An 18,606-nucleotide genomic window follows, 5' to 3' on the forward strand; every position below is an offset into this window, starting at 1 on the left:
TCAAGCCTAGAATAATCTGATCACTTGTGATTTGGGGTAGAAGAGGAGGCTCTGGTTCAAAACTGAATGCATATATAAATTAGTTATAGGTATGTACAGGTATGTATACACACATTTGAGGTAAATGTAGACTCTGGTGTTTGGGATTGAACCCATGGGTACTTAACCACGGAACCACACTCCCAGCCCTTTTTTTTCTATTTAATAGTTAGGGTCTCGCTAGATTGCTTAGGGCCTCGCTAAGTTGCTGAGGCTGGCTTTGAACTTGCCATCCTCCTGCCTCAGCCTTCTGAGTTGCTGGGATATTGACATTGGTACACTTCACCAATCTTACTCAGGTTTCTCCAGTGTGTACCATCAGACCATGAAAACTTTAACCCAAGATTCCTGAGCTGCCTGTGTCCCCTAAGACACAGGAAGGAAAGAGGAGAACAAGAGGAATGTAACATTCAGGACACGGCCTATGAACCAGGCTCCTTTTCTGAATCATCGTTTAATCGTCACGACAGCCTGTTTCACAGACACTAAGACTGGACACAGAAAGGGTGGGTGGGCCTGAGTCCCGCCGCTGGGCAGGAAGTAACCCACGCCCCCGCCTCTACCCGCTGAGCACAGCCCAAGAGCCTGTCAACAAACACCGATGGAGGCCTTGTGGGCCGGGCGCAGGGTCCTGTCATGAAGGGTCTGGGCTAGCGCGTGGCGTGACACCAGGCCTGGGATCCAACCAGAAGGGTGAGGGCGACGGACCCCGGCGTCGCCCCCAAGTTCCGACTCCAACTCTCGGCCACCGAGGCGCCCAACCCTGGCCCGCCCGCGGAAAGCGAGGGAACCACCCGAGCCGCCTGCAGCCCTGTGATCTCCTCCCCCAGCTGCGCAGCCCTCGGCTGCCCCCTGCCGCCGCGGGGTGGACCCTGCACACCCCGCTGTCCCCGCCTTCTCGCTGCCCACCCCCGCCTCCGGATTGGCTGCTCCGGAAGGCTCGGGCAGTTCGCCTTCCGCTACCGGATTGGCTGCGCACCGGGGTGAGGCCCCGCCCACCTCCCCGGGTCCTTTGATCACGCGCCCGCCGGCTCTTCCGGGGCCCGGGAGCCAACCCTGGGTGTTCCTGTCGGGGCTGCAGCGGCGGGAGGTAAGGCATGGCAGGGTTGGATGGGCTGCAGAGTGCAGGCACGGGTCCACACGTCAGGGTGCCCGGATTCCAAGATGCCGAGGCGCGGGGCGGCCCCTCCACGTTCCCCCAATACTCCACGCCCCCGGCCTGAGCCTCCCAGCACGGTGGGAACTACCTTCCGCCCGCCGCTGCTGGCCAGCATCCTAGGAGCGGCCTGATGCGCTCCGCATCCTGGCTTGCCTCCTCGGTCTGGGACGGCGGAGCCTGTCGCTAGGTATGGGCAAGCCTGATACCCCACGGACACGGGGCAGGGAGCTCTACCTTGCCCTCTGATAGAGACCCAGGCAAACATGGGTCAGGGACCTTGGACAATCTTGGTGCAGCTGCTCCAGGACGATCTTCTCGCTTCTGTGTATGGGGACTGACCCTCTCCACTTCGCCTGTCAACCCTGGCCAGGAGGGGAGGGACCTGGGCGGAGTCCCGGGTGGGGAACGGAGTGAGATGACATCATCTCGAAGATAAGGTCCAGCCCTATCCACTGTGCACACACTGGTACATGAGACTGGGGTGATAGGGGGTGTCCGGGTTCTTGTGACACCAGGGGTAAGAAGGACATAGAGCCTACGCATGGAGCCTGTAGCCTGAAGTGTGGGGACTGAACCAGAACTGAGGCAGGCCCCTTCAGATGCTCCCATCTCACCTCTAGGTGCAGTCCACCCCTCCTGTTTACCTGATCTCCATTTTGCTCCACTGGATGGGTGCTAACAGCCCAATGTCCAGGTCTGTGACAGGACCTGGAAACCTGCACCTACCCTTTCCCCAACAATTGAGACTCCCAAATGTTCATCCAGCATCTGAGCTGGGCCCCACCCTGACTTAGGGATAGGAGCTGGACAGGAAACAGATCCTGGATCTGGACCTTCCTTTGGTGCCCTTTCCACCCAGGATTGGCCAAGAGTCATTGGAGGATTACACACAGTGTGTTTTTGTAGAGGATGCCTCATCCCAGGGTTTGACCTGGGGCGTTTTTTGCAGATCTTGGGCTCTGGGGGAGGGGCTGGGAATTTGGATGTCACTGTAGGAGCAATTGATAACCTCCCTTCCTCCTCCCCAGGGAGCCCTGTGGAGGCACCCTCCCGAGGCACCACTGCCCATGCTGACCACCCAGCCCTCCTGCTGCTGATGTCATGAGTAACACCACAGTGCCCAATGCTCCCCAGGCCAACAGTGACTCCATGGTGGGCTATGTGTTGGGGCCTTTCTTCCTCATCACCCTGGTCGGGGTGGTGGTGGCTGTGGTAAGGAGCCCCCCACATGCACACATAGACACACCTGTGCCCAGGCAGGGGCTGGGTGGGCCTGGTCAGGTGCACACAGCATCTTAGCTGTCCTTCTGAGGGAGTGAAGGGTGTGGAGTTGGGCCTCCTCACTGTGGGCCTTCCTGGGCTCAGCAGCCTCCACAGTGCTGTGTCTCTGTTACAGGTAATGTATGTGCAGAAGAAAAAGCGGTGAGTGTCCCCACCCCAGTCTGATATTTCTTCCCATAGGATCTGAGTTGTCTGTGTGAGTGGTAAAACGCCCTCGGCCAGCCTGAACCAAGCCTGAAAGTCTGTTCTCCTTGCCTCATGCAACTCACCCGGGAGAGGCCCCTTTGCAGCCACATTGTGTCCAGGACACCCACTTAAGTGCCCTGGCTGGGGGAGGGGGAGTGGCCCCAGGCAGTCAGGTATTTGATGGGGGTGAAGGTGGGGCTTGGGCTGAGCCCCTGCCCTGTTCTCCAGGGTGGACCGGCTCCGCCATCACCTGCTACCCATGTACAGCTACGACCCTGCTGAGGAGCTGCACGAGGCTGAGCAGGAGCTCCTCTCTGACGTGGGAGACCCTAAGGTGAGCACTCTTGGGCAGGGGAAATCAGGTGGAGATGAGAGAGCAATCCTGTCCCTCATACTCCTGATACTAGACCCCATCCTGCCCTGGGCTTCCCCAGTGGGGCACCTCCTCCACGTGACAGCCCTCAGTGTCTCCCCCCACAGGTTGTACATGGCTGGCAGAGTGGCTACCAGCACAAGCGGATGCCCTTGCTTGATGTCAAGACATGACCTGGTTCCAGGCCCTGACCTCCAGCCTTGAGAGTCCTGCAGGCTCCTGTGGTCTTCACCCCACCCCACTGCTCCATCATCTTGCTCCCTTTAGACCCTCTGCCCTTTGTGGGCTGACCCCACCCACCCCCAGGCACTGACAGATCTCATTTTGGGGGTACTGTGGCTGGGAACAGCTTTGCTTTCTCTAACCTGCCTGAACTGGGCCTTGGCACAAACCCCCAGGAGGGATTTGGAATTGTTTCCATGGTTACAGGACCCACATGTATAGTATTCAGTATATATATTTTGTAAATAAAATGTTTTGTGGCTAGGGGTGTGGTTGACTTGACTTCAAGAAGGGTTTAAATTACCTCTAGAGCTCCTGTCATTGCCATTTCTTCTCCCAGAAATGGCCTAAGGGCAGAGAGAGCCCTTCCAAGTACCAACTTTGCTTCTCACCCCTCTACCCTGGCTATAGGGGCACACATTACAGAATGACTCTAGTCCAGAAAAGGATATTTTTTTATTCAAGTAACTGCAAATAGGAAACCAGAGGGGAGCCCCAGGCTGGGACAAATAATGGCCAACCTCTCCCCAACAGAACAAGGGGAGAAGGTGGCCCCTACACCCTTCACGGTCAACAGACCCCCCTCCTCACTCTGCTGCAGCATCCTAGGGGCAGGACCCCACCTTCCCTGGGACTGGGGTAGTAGGTAACCCAGCCTGCTGCACCCCAGTGCCCCTTCCCCCTGAGGAACACCTTGGGGAGGGGAATATGGTCGGAACAGGGGGGAGGGCATGGGGATGAGCGTCTGGCGCTGGTAGCAGCAGGTGACTGATGTCTAAGAATGAAACATTGAACAAAAACCAACACAACTGTCCAGAGGTAGTTTGTGAACAGAGGAAAAGATGGAACCAGAACCATGGGGGTTGGGAAGGAGGGGGAGGCAGCTTGGGCAGGGCAGGCTCCTTGTTGATAGCGCCCCCTCATAGGAAGGTCAACAGCTGAGAGTGGAAGCAAAGGATGGGCAAGTAGCCCCTGGCCTGCCTTGGGTGGCTGCCACAGGGAACCTGGGCAGTAGATGACTCTTCTCCACCCCTGCACTATATACTCAGATCCCAGGGTGAGAACAAGGTGGTAGGGCCTGTGATAGGGGACAGGGGCTCCAACTCCTGCCCCCTTTCCCATACCCCAAAGGGGCTGTCCAACCTAGTGCAGGGCTCAGGTGGGGAAGAGAGTGGGGAGTTCCACCTGACAAGTTTGGCTGGGGGCTCAGCACCCCTTCCCCATTGGCTACACCTGCTAGTGCAGGTCCAGCAGGGGGGCATGTCAGAATGAGATGGGGTTTGGACCCCTTAAGGCCAGGGGAGCCCTCCCAGGCCCCTCTATGGGAAGTCAGAAGGAACAGTGGAGCAGAGAAGGGGCCCTCAAACCAAGAGCCCAGATAGCAATGTCCCCACCAAGTGGGTAAGGACTAGCAGGCGCAGGGTGCGGCTAAGTGGGACGTTAGCCTTGTCCAGGAGGGCAAGTGTGTGTGCATGGGGCAGGGGTAGGAAGGGTCGCTGGGGATTGAGGCTAGAGGAAAACTGCTTCCCATGGGACCACAGGGGCCCTGCAGCGGCTGGTGTGCTGTGTAGTGTGCAGTGGGGAGGGCGCAGGGGGGGTGGCGGGCCAGAGGTGTCAGTGGGCCTGGGGGAAGGGGAGGGCGGTGGGAGCGGAGTGAAGCTGTCCAGTCCCAGAAGAAAGCTGCTCCTTGGGGAGGGAGCAGGCGGCACGGGCGGTCACTGCTCCTCTTCAGAGGACTCCTGCGAGATGCCCTCCTCTTCCTCCTTCTCCTGCAGAAGTGGGCAGAGCAGCTCTGGGTCTGGACCCCTCCTCTATCCCAGAGGCCGTCCCCACCCCTCCCTGCACTCCCAGGCTCTCCAGAAGGGAGATGAGTCAGGGCTGAGTGTGTGGGTGACTCAGCAACCTCCAGCCCTGGGTTTCATTCATAAAAATGAAGAATTTAAAAGGGGGAAAAAAAACACACACATGCTGCTCACACACAGCCAAAGCCAGGCCCCTCGGCCCAGGGGAGGGCAGGGCTCTGCAGAGGAAGTGACTGGCTCTCTCCAGGAGGGAGAAGAGGCAGCCTGGAGAGGGAGAGGAATCAGGAAGGGGCAGCAGAGGGCAAGCCCTGGGGTGGGCGCAGAGAAACAAGATGGCCTTGGCCCACAGGGCAGGCCCTGAACTGTGGAGCTGGGCCCGAGTCCTGAGTGGCCAAAGGCTGACCCCAGCCCAGGGTGGGGAGGAAGGGGAAGCGCAGGCTGCCTGGGCTCACTCACTGGGCGGGAATGCTGCGACACCACAGGGCCCGCAGCCCCTGTGCCAGGCACAGACTCCAAAACAACTTGTTTCCTGTTACTCACTCCTGGGGCCTAGCCAAGAGTGCCCCCTAAGCCTCCCCTACCCCATGGCCCAGCTCTAGCAATGAGTGCCTTGGGAGTGGAGGGGCAGGTGAAGCGTAGGAAAGGGCGAGGAACAGAGGAGACTGTGCACTCCTCGGGACAGCCTGCCACCAGCTACCTGGAGCCCAGAAATGAATGGTGCCTCCCCATGAGGGGAGGTGGGGTCACAGTGTAACTCCCAACCAGCCTGGAACTAGCAGGGCTGAGCTGAGCTGCTTTGCCATTTTTGCTCTTTCCAAGAACATCCTAGTACCCCCCCCCCCCCGCGGCTTTTCTTTAGCATCAACTAGATGACTCCCAAAGTCTGTGCTAGGAGCAAAGGGGCTGCAGAATGTGTGGGCGACCACTCCTCATGGGCACAGTCCTATAAAAACCCTGGCAAACCCCTTCCCTTCTCTGGACCTATGTGGACATGTGTCATGTCCTGGCATTCCTGTTGCTGCAGGTCAGGGACAAGAGTCGGTGCACAAAACTAGACACTGAATTCTTAACCCCCACCCCAAAATGAGCCACTGAAGCAAGAACACCTACCAGTTTCTTAGGTCTGCCCCTGGGTTTCCTCCCTGGAGCTGTGGTGGTTTTCTGGAGGGTCAGAGAAAATATCCCGTAAGTAAAAAAATGCTAGGAAGCCCCCACTCAGTGCCCAGTGCCCATTAGTGAGGAGAGGAAAGGGAGGTACAGAACTACCCACTGTGCTCAGGGCAACCCAGGACTCACCCCAAAGGCCCACCCAAGTCCAGCTGCTGATGACTGGCCAGCCACACTTGCCCCCCACCCAATATACACACACACCCCCTGCCCCCTCCTCCACCTGTGACTCAGAGGATATGAGTCGTGTCTCAGAAAAAAATAAAACACAAAACAACCCTTCTGAAAGGCTCATGCCACTGGGAATCTGGCCTTCCCTGCTTATCCCCACCTCTTTGGGCTCCAGGGACCCCAAGGGTGAAGGGGACATTCTTGGCCTGGGGCTGGAAGAAGCCCTTTACTCTCCCCATATCGCCACCTTTCTCCAGACTGGAAAGCCACCCAAACTTCTGACTTGATTTCCCCACCATCAGTGACAGGGCCAAGGCCACAGAAGAGACCTCAGTCATGACCCTGCTTCCCACGCTTAGCAAAGACCCACCACCCACTATGTACCAGGATGGGGTGGGGTGAAGAATCAGGACAAGCAGTCTCTTCCCAGCCTCCCTACAGATAGATGTGCCCATGAAAAACCAGAGGGGCCTCTCTCCAGTGGCCCAGGTGGGGCTATTTCCCCTCAAGCCTCACCCGGGTCTTGGCAGCGCCCTTGTTTTTGCTCCCCTTTGGTCGGCCCCGAGGTCTCTTGGGTGTTGGCACTTCGCTGGGTTCCTTCTGCAGAGATAGAAGGAGGCAGTCAGGGTCATAGCCACCACCTGTCTGTCCAAGCCCCTTCAGAAGACACCCCTGTGCCCCACCCAGCAGGGTTAAGTTAGCAAGAAAATTCCTGACCCAGTCAAACAGAACCAAGGCAGGAGGCTGGCAGGAGGCCAGACGGAGGCCAGCCCTTCAGGATTCAGGGCCTCAATGTGACCATTTTTCAAAGCCCTCCACCCCCCCCCACCACCACCACCACTTTCTTCCCTGGAGGTTTCTGGGACAATGAAATGACAAGAAGCCAGAAGACCTCTGGGAAAGATGCCATGGGCAGGAAGAAACTCTTAGATGGTCCTGCTCCTGATCTTGGGCAAAATACTTAATGTTGGAGCCTCAGCCTCCACCCTACAGGAGGCCATAAAACCAAATCAATATGAGGCAAATATTTGGCACTGGCCTTGATCATTATCACCTTTCTCCCATAAGATATGCTGAAAACTGGGGAGACTCCTAGAGAAATTATGCCTAGACTCCAGAGATCCCTACCACTGTTGCTGAATTTTAAAAGCCCAAGACAAAATAAAAAGCTTCTGCATAACACATAGAAGGACACTCTTAGGGGCAGCTCCAGGGGCCCTTTATAAGCATGGCCCTGTAACCCCCGACCTCTGCCAAAAGGTGGAATAAGGGAGGCAAAGGGGCTGGGCTAAGAGGATGAATCCAGCACCCTGTCCTGAAGGTGCTGAATTCACCACACAATCAAGACTCTTTCTCTTTGGGTACCAGGGATTGAACTCAGGGGCACTCTGCCACTGAGCCACATCCCCAGCCCTATTTTGTATTTTACTTAGAGACAGGGTCTGAGTTGCTCAGTACCTCCTTATTGCTAAGGCTGGCTTTGAACTCTCGATCCTCCTGTCTCAGCCTCCCGAGCCACTGGGACTATAGGCGTGCCACTGCACCCAGCAGACTCTTTCTTAATTCATAGTCTCCTGAGACTCCCTGGCTACAGCTGGGAAGACCTGCAGGTGTAACAACCTGCCTCGTGCTGAAGGGACGAGGCCAACTTCAATTTTTCTGTTCCTCAGGAAGAGGAAGTAACTAGGCTTCAACAACCATCCCTTGCTTGGGAGACAGCTTCCTTCCTGTGACAAGATCTCTGCCACATTACCAGGTGGCCACATTCCCTAGGGTGCCTAACACTGCCAAAGCAGTCACCCCACCCCACTATGGGACATTATAGGGTAGCAGCACCAAGGTTACTGCCACTAATTACCCAACACCTTCAATTTCTTGGGCCTCATTAATGTTTTCAGAGCCAGGGACAAAGCCCACCTGAGGACTACTTAAATTGTGGCCTGCGAATAGGTGCTGGCCCAGGAATTCATTATGGGCCTGAAATGGACAAAAATTGACAGTGTATAGAAACTTGTACAGCAAATTGACAAGGAATAATCTTATATGCACTGAATCTTATGATTAAAACCCTGGGAGATAAATCACTGACCTCTGTGTAGACCACTGGGTTGTTTCTGGCCTGGATTTCTGGCACTGGCTTTAAAACCACCTTATCTTGAGTTCCTCAGGCCCCAGGACACTCTCCTGGGATGTCTGAAGGATCTGATTATACAGTCGTCGTACAAGTTATGAGCACACAGACATGCAGGCATGATTCTGGACCCTTCCATGCCATGTCCACACTTACCGAGCCACCAAGCACCTCCCTAGCCCCAAAGGGTAAATCGAGGCAAAGTTTTGGACACCCACCTGACTCCCTACCAGCGCTGTCCCGGGACTCACCGGAGGCTGCTTGCGCGGCCTGCCCCGGCCTCGCTTCTCAGTACCATCCTTTTCCTGCTTGGAGGCCAAGGGCTGGCTGGACTTTGAGCTTGACTCACTCATCTTCCTTCACTATGGAGCAGATGAAGAGCAAGGCTGGGATGCTGGAGACAGAAAAAGTAAATCTTAAACAAAACATCAGCTTCAGCAATCTTCTTCCTCTCACCACCCCCACCCTGGACACACTGCAGGAACTGCCTGCTTCCAGTGGACCCCAGGACTCCGACCCTACCCTAGACAGAAGGTGCTGCCCATCCCATACATGCTACCATACATGAGTGGAGGGGTGGAGCAGTGCCGTTGGTTCTAATCAGCTCCTTATCTTTTTTTAGAAGGGTTCTTTGTTGTCCTGCAGCCACAGGGGTGGTGCCATGAGGTGCTGCCAGCCCAGACCTGGTAAGGCAGCCCAAGGACAAAGGTGAGGGGAAAATGGGATCCCACAAACTGCCAAGGACCCCTCCCTCTTGTCAGCAGCTGCTGCTCTCTCTTGTGAAAACCATGCCTAGGCAGTTCTGAGGGGAGTAAAAAGTCAAGTGGAAAAAAAGAAACCGTGGTATCTGCAGCCATGAATGTCATCCCCCTGCCCCTGCACTGACACTGCCTATCTGGCAAGGCCCCAAGCCTGAGGACCAGATGCTAAGAAGTGCCAATCAGAGTGTGGGGATGTCAACCAGCCAGTTCTCTCTGCTCTCTCCCAGGGCAAACTCTAAAGGATTCAGAGATGGAGGCAACTGAGGGAGAGAGGAAATGGCTGAATGTGCAGAGGGTGAGGGAAAGGAGATGGGGATGTCCTCTCCCCCCAACCTGGCCCACCTGGAGACAGATGGGGCTCACTTACAGGAGGGGTGGGACTCCAGAATGGACCCTTCCTGGGAGACCTGTATCTCTACCAACCTGTCCTTGGTTAGGGGTGGGCACAAGTGGCCCCACTTCTGAAAGTCTGCCCATCTGTAAGATGGGCACAAGGCAGCACCTGCCTCAACACCCTACCCCCAGATCTTTCCAGACTGCTGAGGCTGAACCAGGCAATATTTAAAGAGACTTGGATGGAAAGACATCTCACTCACCACAGTGAGAACTAAACTTTTTGAAGATGTTTCTTTTCTCTTTTCAGATTTTGAGGCAATTTCCAATTTTAACCCAATGACAAGAAAACATTTTTGGAAACTTGATTTTTGAAGGGCTCCGACCCCATTCTCGAGCACTTAGAGACCCTGCAGATGGCAGGACTTTGGTAATCATTCTATTTTATAATATTTCAGACTGGGAGACCCTTTTAAACAGGGTGGTTGGTGATTTATCCTGCTCCATCATTAGTGGCTTGCTCTGCTCTGTAATTACAGGCAGTGATTAGGATCTCACATTACACCACAGGTCCCCCCTCAAACTAAACATCAAAATTAATCAGCTAAATGAGTGCTGACCTCACATGAGGTCTGCCTCAGGCCCTCTCAGAGGGGGTTCAGGTGGGGAACCAGTCTCTCTGGAAGCTCTCATGCTGTCTGGTTTCTCTACCCACCTCTGACTATAAGGGACCCCTTAATTCACCCACTCCCACCTTTCAGTTAGGTCCCCACTGAATGAAGGAGGCAGGCCCTGTCATTAATAATGAGGCCAAGGAAGGCTTGTCTTTTCCACCTGTTTCTGAACATCAGGGAGGCCTGGCTTGGAGAAGCCACATTTCGGGCCCAATACCAATCCGTTTGTAATAAGCCCTTCTGAGCCTTAAACCTATCTCCTCCATACAACGTGCAGTGTGTGTGGCCCTTAAATGATTAGAATTCTGCAAAAATAATTCAGAAAAAATCTGGCAGCTCCATTATTATCCAGGAAAAAAAAAAAGTGGCCCAGAGAAGCCCGATGAGTGGCCCAAGGTCACACAGCAAGTTGGCGAGAAGGATGGAGTAGGTTCTCAGTGGCCCTTCCAGTCCGCCACTTTGTACAGGGCCTAGCAGCTACTTAAAACTCGATTGCCCCCAGCTCCAGACCGACCCTGGGTGACTCTGCTAATGTCTGCAGCCGGCCTACAACCGCCGGCCAGCCGGACTAGGAGCTAGGGCACGCGGGGGGAGGGGCGCAGGCCATTCCTGCAGGCGCGGGAAACCAGCGCACCCCGACCGCATGCACCGCCACGCGGGTGCACCCGGCCCCACTTCCTGCCAGAGGGGGCACCCAAGCCCGCCTTGGGGCAGGAAACCTGGCGCGCGCTAGAGGAAGAAAACCCCCTCTCCTCCCTACCTTTCCCGAAAAATAAAACCCCAGAAAAAAAAAACAGAAACGGGGAGTCAAAGGGACTAGTTCCAACAGAGCCCAGCAAAGCAGAGAAACCAGTTTGTGGGGGCGGAGGGCCCTGGGGGCTGAAGAGGCGCTGGCCGGGCCAGAGGTAGGGTCGGGGTGAAGCCCCAAGCTCAGGCCCGCGATCCGGCCTCATCTGCGGAGCGGCCCCGGGGAGAAAGGCCGAGAGAGGGCAGAGCCGAATCTCGGGGCTCCCGCCCCTCCCCCTCACTTCGAGAACTTCCCCAGGATGCGGGGGGCGCTCGACCCCCCGCTCGCCCACTGCGCCGCAGCCCGTGCCTCTCCCCGCCCCCCACCCGGCCCGGGCGGGAGCGGCGGCCGCGCGAGGTGCACCGGGCTCCGCTGGGTGCACAACTCGCGCCCGCTGCAGCCGCGCAACCCCCTCCCCCACCGCGCGCCTTTCCCGGGTCCCCGCCCCCCGCAGGGCGCCCGCGGCGCTGGGGACCCGGTGCGGGCGTTCTCCCCGCGCCGCCGGGCCCCGCCGCCCGCCCCCGCGCCGCGCGGCCCTCCCCGCCGGCGGATCGCGCCGCCCGGGCCTGGGAATAAAGCCGGCGGCGCGCGCTGCAGCCCCGGGCGGCTCGCAGGAGGGGCGGCGTGCGGGCGGGGGCGCGGGCGCCCCCCTCGGCCGCCGCCGCCGCGGGCCCCGGGGACGACTCACCGCGAGCTCGGCTGCCGGCCTGCGGTGCGCGCTCCGGGCTGCCGGGAGCGACGGTGCTGGGCGCTGAGGACCGGCCTGGCTCCGCCGCCGCCGCCGCCGCTGCTAGCAAATGCGGATCTGAAACCGGGAGAGAGGGCAGAGGCGCTCAGAGACCGCCGCCGCCGCGTGCTCACCGCCAAGGCCCCCGCGGGGTATTTATATGTCACATCCAGGCGGGGGGACAAAAATATCCCCCCTCCCCCAGAGGATGGCGAGGGGCAGGAAGCTGGGCACGGCCCGTGCGCGGCCTCAATAAATAAATAATTTAATTAAATTATAGATATAAAAAAAAGAAGCCACCGGAGCGGCCGCGAACTCACGCCTTCTTGGAGCCGCGCCAGCGCCAGAAATAGCCCCGGCTCGGAGTCCCAATTAGAGGAGCGCAGCCCCGGCTCAGGGGAGCTTAAAAAAGAGCGACCCAGGGGCAGGGGGGACGGGCCCGCCCGCGCCAGCCGTGTCACTGGGGTGGGCGGGGCCATGCAAATGAGCCCGGGGATTTAAAAGGGCGGCCGCCCGCCAGCCGCCGCCGCGCGCGAGTGGGTGCTGTCCGTGGGCTGGCCTGCGCGGGAGGCCTGGACCGGCAGCCCGAGTCCACGGCCCACTCCCACAGTCCCGGGCAAGGAAATACTGGAGCGGGCGAGGAGCAGTCTCGAAGGAGCTTTTCTCGTGGGTGGGGGTTGACGGGGGCGTGCTTCCTGCCTGGAATGGGGTCCTGGGTCAGTCACCTCTGGGGTCGTTCCGGGCGTGTGGGCCCGACCCCCGCATGGCGCGTGGGTGTGGGCGGGCGCTCGCGCCTCCGGGGGTCCACGCGGGCGGAGGGGGTGGAGATAAACGCGCCACTTGGAGAATTCCGCGGCCTACTCGCCGCCCCTTTCGCCTAGATCGACGGCTCATAGATTTCCCTTGGGCGGACAGGTGTCAGCATGTGCGTTTCGGCGTCAACCCGCGTGTGGTTGGCGGGTGAAATACAAGTCTTGTGAAATTCCGACGTGAAACTCGGGAAATGCTAAGTGTTTAAATTTATTAACGGCCGCAAGTGAGCCGTAATCAAGGTGCAGCTTTCAAGCGAAACAAACGATTGGCCCTTTAGCTACAGGTAGCCCAGAGGGAGGAGTTACCCTTCTAGGTGACCTGGATGGGGTTCTGGAGACACGCGGTCCCACTTCGGACCCTGATCCCCTCCACGGCGACTTTTTAAAAAGTAAAGGGCGGGTCAGAGGCCGCCTGGAAGCGCTTTGAGGGCAGGGGCTGAGTTGACGCACACCATATCCGCCGGGCCTGGCCCGCTTGGCGCCTGGTTCAACAAAGACTTGTTGCACGGAGCGAGGAGGAAGCCAAAGTGGGAAGATGGCGGGGAGGGCGGTGGGGGAAGAAGGCGCAGCCGAGAGGCGCGCCCTGCAGGCCGGCCCGGGCCCTCCCGGTGCACCTCCCTGCGCCTGGTCCCTGAGGCGGCCTTCCACACCTCCTGTGATGCAGGGAATAGCAATGCGGCCCAGTGACACAGGGCTGTGACTCATGTTTTTCAGTGCTCCCCTTCTTCCTCCCCGGTCAGCCGAGGCCCTGGTCCAGCCCCCTCCTCAGGGGCGAGCCGGTGGAGGGGGGACGCCAGGCAAACCCAGCGCCCGGCGTGGAGGCGGGGTGGGGAACTCGAGGGGCCGGGCCTCCAAGTTTCAGGAATGCCTCAGGAATGTTTCCGGTGGGGGTGGGGAGCGGGGCGGGCAGCCGGGCCCAGCCCCCACCGGGCCGGCGGGATGGCGCTCTGGGCGCGGGGCAGCACGTGCTCGGCCGGTGGGGGCGGGGCGCGGGCGCCCGGGCGGGAAGGCGCTGGAGGCCCAGAGTGGGTTCAAAGGGGAGGGCACGGGCCTGGGGCGGCCGGCCTCCGCGCGCTGCTCCCGCCCCACGCCCAGGTGAAAGGCAGTTCCTGAGGAGACCTGGGGCCGGCCCTGGAGGGAGAGGAAGTCACCGAAGGGCGGCCTGCGAGGAGGGGAGAGGAGGGCGGTGGGGGAGGGGCGGCTGCCCCTTTGTCTGGAGCGCTGGGGGTGGGGCGGGGTGGAAGCGCGCTGCTCCTTCCATCTTTGTGCCCCGCGCGCCGAGCGCGCGCTTAGTAGGCCGCGAGCGGAGTTAGCTGGAGGGCTCTCAAGTTGCGATCCGCGGCACCTTTGCAGGACTGAGTGGGAAAGAGAACCTTCCGCCCCTGCCACACCCTGTCCCAGGTCGCAGGCCCTAGGCAGCAACCTGGGCACCCAGGTGCGGGCCCGAGCATGTGCCCCAGCGCCGGGCGCCCTTCGACAGAGCCCTCCCTGAGGCCGCGCAGGCTCCTAGGCCGGGGCTCTGGGGCTGGCGGCCGCCTGGGTTTCGTCAGCCCCTTTCTGCAGATGCCGCTGACCGCGAGGCAGCCCCCTATCCGGACGGGACGCGTGGCCCTCCCCAGGAGGAGCTTGGGCAGGAGGAAGGGTCCTCCGCCCCGAGCGGGTTGTGGGAAAGCTTGGCCAACTTCTGGGCCCGCTTTTAGCCAGCCGACGTGGTTCTGTTTTTCCCAGCCTTGTTTTCCCCTCGTCCTGATTTTGCTCACCGACTTGTTTTCTACCTTGCATTGTGTGTATTTTTGTAAGCCACCTCAAACCCTCTCTGGAAGAAGGCGCAGGTATAAATAAATTCGTAGGCAAATAAATATAGTAGCTTGTTCCTCTGCAGGATTACCCACACCCTTGAAATCCAAATAACTCTACCCACTGACCCCCACCTTCAGGCTTTCTGGATGTAAATGCCCCGGATTCACTTCCTTTCCTTGCTTCCTCTTGAACAGAAGGGTGAGTGGTAGGGGTAAAAAGATGAGTGAGTCCCAGCGGATTTCCCGAATTTCCCGAGTAGAGGAATCAGGACCGGGAATACACCAAGAGAAAGCTGCATAACAACCCAGGAACTGCCATGAGGCTGAAAACATTGAGTGACTACTGTGTAACCAGGAGCTAGTCCCAACTCTTGGGGTACAGCCAATGAATAAAGCAAAGTCCTATTTTTGAAACTTGAAAAGTGGGGGAGGCAGATGCTTAAAGAAAGAGGGTTGGAGCTCCAAATGGTAGAGAAAGATGGGCTTGAGCAGGCCTTCCTGGGATTTGGATGGCTGGGGTGGGAAGGACACACCACGGGGAGAGGGAGCTGTTCCAGGCCTGGGACATCAGCTGGTTGGCCAAGGCCTGAGGGGTCCCAGAGGAATTGCCATCAGAACCAGTCTTCTCCCAGGAAACATTTTCCAGTGATTGGAGTTGACTTACACATTACTCTCAAGGACAGCCTGGCAAACCAACAAGAATGTGTGGGGAATGGGGAGGGAGTTCAGGTCAACTTTATTTCAGGACAGCTGAGGTAGCTCATTTTTTAGACTACATGGGAGGGCAGGTGCAGAGGTTCTGTTTAGTTGTGTGGCTAGGTGGTAAGGTGTGTTGGTGTTCTAGGGGTCTAGGCGAACGGGAAGTAGATGGGAAGGGTGGTGGAGGGGAGGGTTAGGTATCCATCTAACCTGTTGTCCAGATCAGTAAAGTAAAAAGTAAAACTTTTACTGGTAAAATCTATACAAGCAGAAAACACTCATAAGTGTTGAACTTGATGTAGTTTTACAAAGTGAACCCTTTTGTGTCACTAGTACCCAGATCAATAGGTCTGTGGCCCCTGCATGTTACCATTCTCACATCCATGTATGTCCCCGTGGGGATGGAGCCAGGCACTGCGTACTTTCCTCAGTTTCCTTTGTTCAGCGTTGCATCTGTGAAATTCATCCATCCCATCGCATGTGGCTTCAGAATGCACATCCTCATGACTGCATAGTTACATGGTGTGAATGTTCCACAACTTATTTATGCATTCTGTTGAAGGGCACTTGGATAATTTCTGGTTTGAGACTATTGGAAATAGTGCTGCAATGAGTGTTCTAGAATATTCCTGGTGAGTAGATGTGCAAATTTCTGTTGGGTACATGCCTAGGAGAGGAGTTACTGGATCACAAGATATGCATGCTCAGCTTTAGCAGACAAGCAAGACACTTCAGAGTGAAAGGAGCACTATTAATAGTTAGGAGCAGACAACGGGCATAAACTTGATCTGGCCCATAGCAACTGGGACTGACCCAAGCAAGCCAAGAGGTAGGGTCACCCTGGCACACAGTGTTTGACCACTCTTCTGGAGAGCCACCCAGCTACTAGTGCATCTGGTCATCTGGCAGGATCAGGCCTCCAGGCCCTGCTGACCACAAGCTCTGCTGCCAGGAAGCCTGGCAGGCCTAGAGTGGGAGGAGGGCCTCTTCGGGTTCCAACTTTCGAGGGAAAAACTCTCAAGTAAAGGAGGGCCCGGGAAGCAGGCACCTTTCTGCTTCCCTGATGTGAGCTGGCCACCCACCCTGCACTGCCCAGGTCACCGTGGGTTTTATCATTTTTCCTCTTCAGGGCTGGATCTCCAGGGAAACACAGTTTTTATCCATCCTCAGGGGGAAAAAAAAAAAAAAACTGGAGGTGGAGTTTGCAAAAGCATAACGTTCTCCCAGATCCCTCAACACCCTTACCATCAGGAATGCTAGTGCCTGTTTTACGGGTGTTAAAACTCAAGGGCTAGCTGGGCACGGTGGCACACACCTGTAATCCCAGCGGCTCAGGAGGCTGAGACAGGAGGATCACGAATTCAAAGCCAGCCTCAGCAACAGCAAGGTGCTAAGCACTCAATGAGACCTTGTCCCTAAATAAAATACAAAGTAGGGTTGGGGATGTGGCTCAGCAGAGTGCTCCTGAGCTCACTCCCTGGTATAAAAAGAAAACAACCTCAAGGCTGAGAATGTGGGTCAGTGGTAGAGTGCTTGTCTGGCATGTGCAAGACCCTGGGTAGCAGAGCCAGGATGCAAACAAACAAAAGGGACAGCTGAGTCTTGGGTAGTTAAGTAGCTTAGGATTCTGCCTCTTCCTGTCCCTCTACTCCCAGGCTGGCTGGTTTGTTGCCTTCTCCCAGCCTGACCAGATTGATCTGGTGTGTGGCTTTGAATGGAGTAGCTACATTCCTGTCCTCAAGGGGTTTCCTCTGGGGTGGGGGTAGACAAGAAAATGGACAATTTCACCATGCAGTGTAACTGTAAGGGGGCCTGGGGAAGCCTAGGGCAGGGACCCAGGACATATTGCAGGAGGCCCAGGAAGCAGACAGGTAGGAACAGCAGTGTCTGGCAGGGGTTTGGGCGTGGAGGTGTGACTGTCATGGTAGTTTGGAAATATTGTCATGTGGGCTGTGGAGATTCAACAGCACATTCAGCATCATCCAGTCACTAGTTTTGGACTTTGGTCAGAGCTGAGAGAAAGGCCTCCTGTTCCTAGATCACAACTCAGCCCTACTGTGGGGCTTCCTGACACCCTACCCCATCACTGGGGCAGAGGCCAGGAGCTCAGTCCTGTTGTTCCAGGAGGTCAGGCCTGGAGCCGGCTCCTCCAGTTCTTCCAACAGTTTTGTAAGCGTCTAATTCCCAATACTGAATCTCTCTACCTGAAATGTAAAGTAGTTTCCTGCTGTGCTCAAAACCCTCCAGGGGCTCCCATCTTAGAGACCAAAAACAAAGGCCAACAAGGCCCTGCCATCTGTCTCCTGCCCATCTCCTACCTCCTGCTCGCTCTGCTTTGGCCTTGGGCTTCCCCAGACCTGCCAGGCTTGAGATTACCTCAGGGCCTTTGCACCTGTGGTTCCCTCTGCCTGGTATGCTCTCCCAGTCATCTCCAGGGCTTGCTGTCTCATGGCCATCAGGTCTCTGTTCAATATTACTTGTCTTCACTATTTAAAATTGAATGTCTCTCTCTACAGGATCACATCGGCTTTACATGTTTTATTTCTTTTCCCAGAACATATCAATTTCTAATATACTATATAATTATTTAATCATTATCAATAATAAATGGTATGTGTGATATTTTCTAATTCTCTCCACTGGAACGCCAGCTCCGTCAGGTTGAGACAGCTGTCAATTTTATCTTGTGTGTTCACTGAGCCTGGGACCTAGCACAGTGTTCAGACCCCAAAAATGTGTTGAATGAAGAATAATTAGGCCAAGTAGTTTCTGTTACCCACAAAGGCCAAACCCTGGGGCATCTGTCCCTCAACCTCAAGCCAGGCGAGGGCACATGGCAGCAGTCAGATGGCATCATGTGACAGGGTGGGTCAGGCCTCAGACAGGTGAAAAGTTATCGTGTGTGTCCCCTGTGGAGACCTTAGTTTTTGCATCCCGAGGTTCAGCATGGTCTTCATGTGCTCTTCTGCTTGTAGTGTTCTAGTTTGTCGCCAGTTGTAGAAAACTGTTGTTGTTTTTCCCCTTTGTCCCAGGTTTATCCTGAGGAGCTGGTAGCCGCTTGTCAAATACCTTGTCCCTTAGGCTTAAGGGATTGGCAGTTCACTGTGGTGCCGAGCACTGGTGGCAGCTCACTAGGGAGCCTAACTGATTGACAGTGTCCAGGAACCCACCCGGTGTGCCAGGCCCTGCAGGTCAAATGCCCCCAAAACATTGCTCCCTCCTATGGGGAGGGGGTGACTGGGAATAGTCAAGCTTGAAAGCCTTGGGGCCCGTGAAAGCGAGAGTCTGACATTGGTTACACCGACCAACACACAGTATGTTAGAACGGGACTGCGGGACAGCATGCAGTGACCCTGTGGTCTAGTGGGTGCTGGGGTCATTTTCTGGAGTCCCGTGAGAGTCCCTGGGCTGGGTTGGCCTTCCTAGGTCCTGACCCAGGGCCAGAAGTCCATGGCAGCTCCTGAGCCAGCTTTAGAGTGTGAA

General features: G+C 56.8%; 2 protein-coding genes across 5 annotated transcripts; one reads left to right on the top strand and one right to left on the bottom strand.

Annotated features, from left to right (window-relative positions):
* The first annotated feature begins 983 nt into the window (after positions 1–983).
* Positions 984–3,524, top strand: Smim29 (small integral membrane protein 29). 3 transcript variants are annotated; one of them, XM_046464489.2, is made up of 5 exons: positions 984–1,129; positions 2,227–2,410; positions 2,595–2,620; positions 2,894–2,999; positions 3,146–3,524. In XM_046464489.2, exons 2-5 carry the CDS (start codon positions 2,300–2,302, stop codon positions 3,209–3,211), a joined length of 309 nt encoding a protein of 102 aa, XP_046320445.1. In that variant the 5' UTR covers positions 984–1,129; positions 2,227–2,299; the 3' UTR covers positions 3,212–3,524. The 3 variants fall into 3 exon arrangements, with proteins under 3 accessions (XP_046320445.1, XP_046320447.1, XP_058441573.1); XM_046464491.2 differs by having other exon boundaries at positions 2,227–2,350; XM_058585590.1 differs by lacking the exon at positions 2,595–2,620.
* Positions 3,525–3,697: 173 nt separating this feature from the next.
* On the bottom strand, positions 3,698–12,253 carry Hmga1 (high mobility group AT-hook 1). Of its 2 annotated transcripts, none has more exons than XM_046464547.2 (6): positions 12,134–12,253; positions 11,775–11,891; positions 8,783–8,925; positions 6,917–7,000; positions 6,173–6,223; positions 3,698–5,029 (listed from the first exon to the last, which is right to left on the bottom strand). In XM_046464547.2, the coding sequence occupies exons 3-6, from the start codon at positions 8,882–8,884 to the stop codon at positions 4,976–4,978; spliced, it is 291 nt and encodes a 96-aa protein (XP_046320503.1). In that variant the 5' UTR covers positions 8,885–8,925; positions 11,775–11,891; positions 12,134–12,253; the 3' UTR covers positions 3,698–4,975. The 2 variants fall into 2 exon arrangements, with proteins under 2 accessions (XP_046320503.1, XP_046320502.1); XM_046464546.2 differs by having other exon boundaries at positions 8,750–8,925.
* Between the last annotated feature and the right edge of the window lie 6,353 nt (positions 12,254–18,606).

The sequence above is a fragment of the Marmota monax genome, unplaced genomic scaffold (genome assembly GCF_021218885.2).
Source record: "Marmota monax isolate L192 unplaced genomic scaffold, Marmota_monax_Labrador192_F-V1.1 WCK01_AAM20220418_F8-fsc00211, whole genome shotgun sequence".
Lineage (NCBI taxonomy): Eukaryota > Metazoa > Chordata > Mammalia > Rodentia > Sciuridae > Marmota > Marmota monax.

Excerpts from the sequence above, each read along its gene's own strand:
- Smim29 (XM_046464489.2), top strand. The coding sequence starts at position 2,300 with ATGAGTAACACCACAGTGCCCAATGCTCCCCAGGCCAACAGTGACTCC. Across the intron at positions 2,411-2,594 it reads TCGGGGTGGTGGTGGCTGTG|GTAATGTATGTGCAGAAGAA; the intron begins GTAAGGAGCCCC and ends TCTCTGTTACAG. Across the intron at positions 2,621-2,893 it reads TATGTGCAGAAGAAAAAGCG|GGTGGACCGGCTCCGCCATC; the intron begins GTGAGTGTCCCC and ends CCTGTTCTCCAG.
- Hmga1 (XM_046464546.2), bottom strand. The coding sequence starts at position 8,884 with ATGAGTGAGTCAAGCTCAAAGTCCAGCCAGCCCTTGGCCTCCAAGCAG. Across the intron at positions 7,001-8,749 it reads CAGCGCTGGTAGGGAGTCAG|AAGGAACCCAGCGAAGTGCC; the intron begins GTGGGTGTCCAA and ends CTATCTCTGCAG. Across the intron at positions 6,224-6,916 it reads AGGGCGCTGCCAAGACCCGG|AAAACCACCACAGCTCCAGG; the intron begins GTGAGGCTTGAG and ends CTGACCCTCCAG.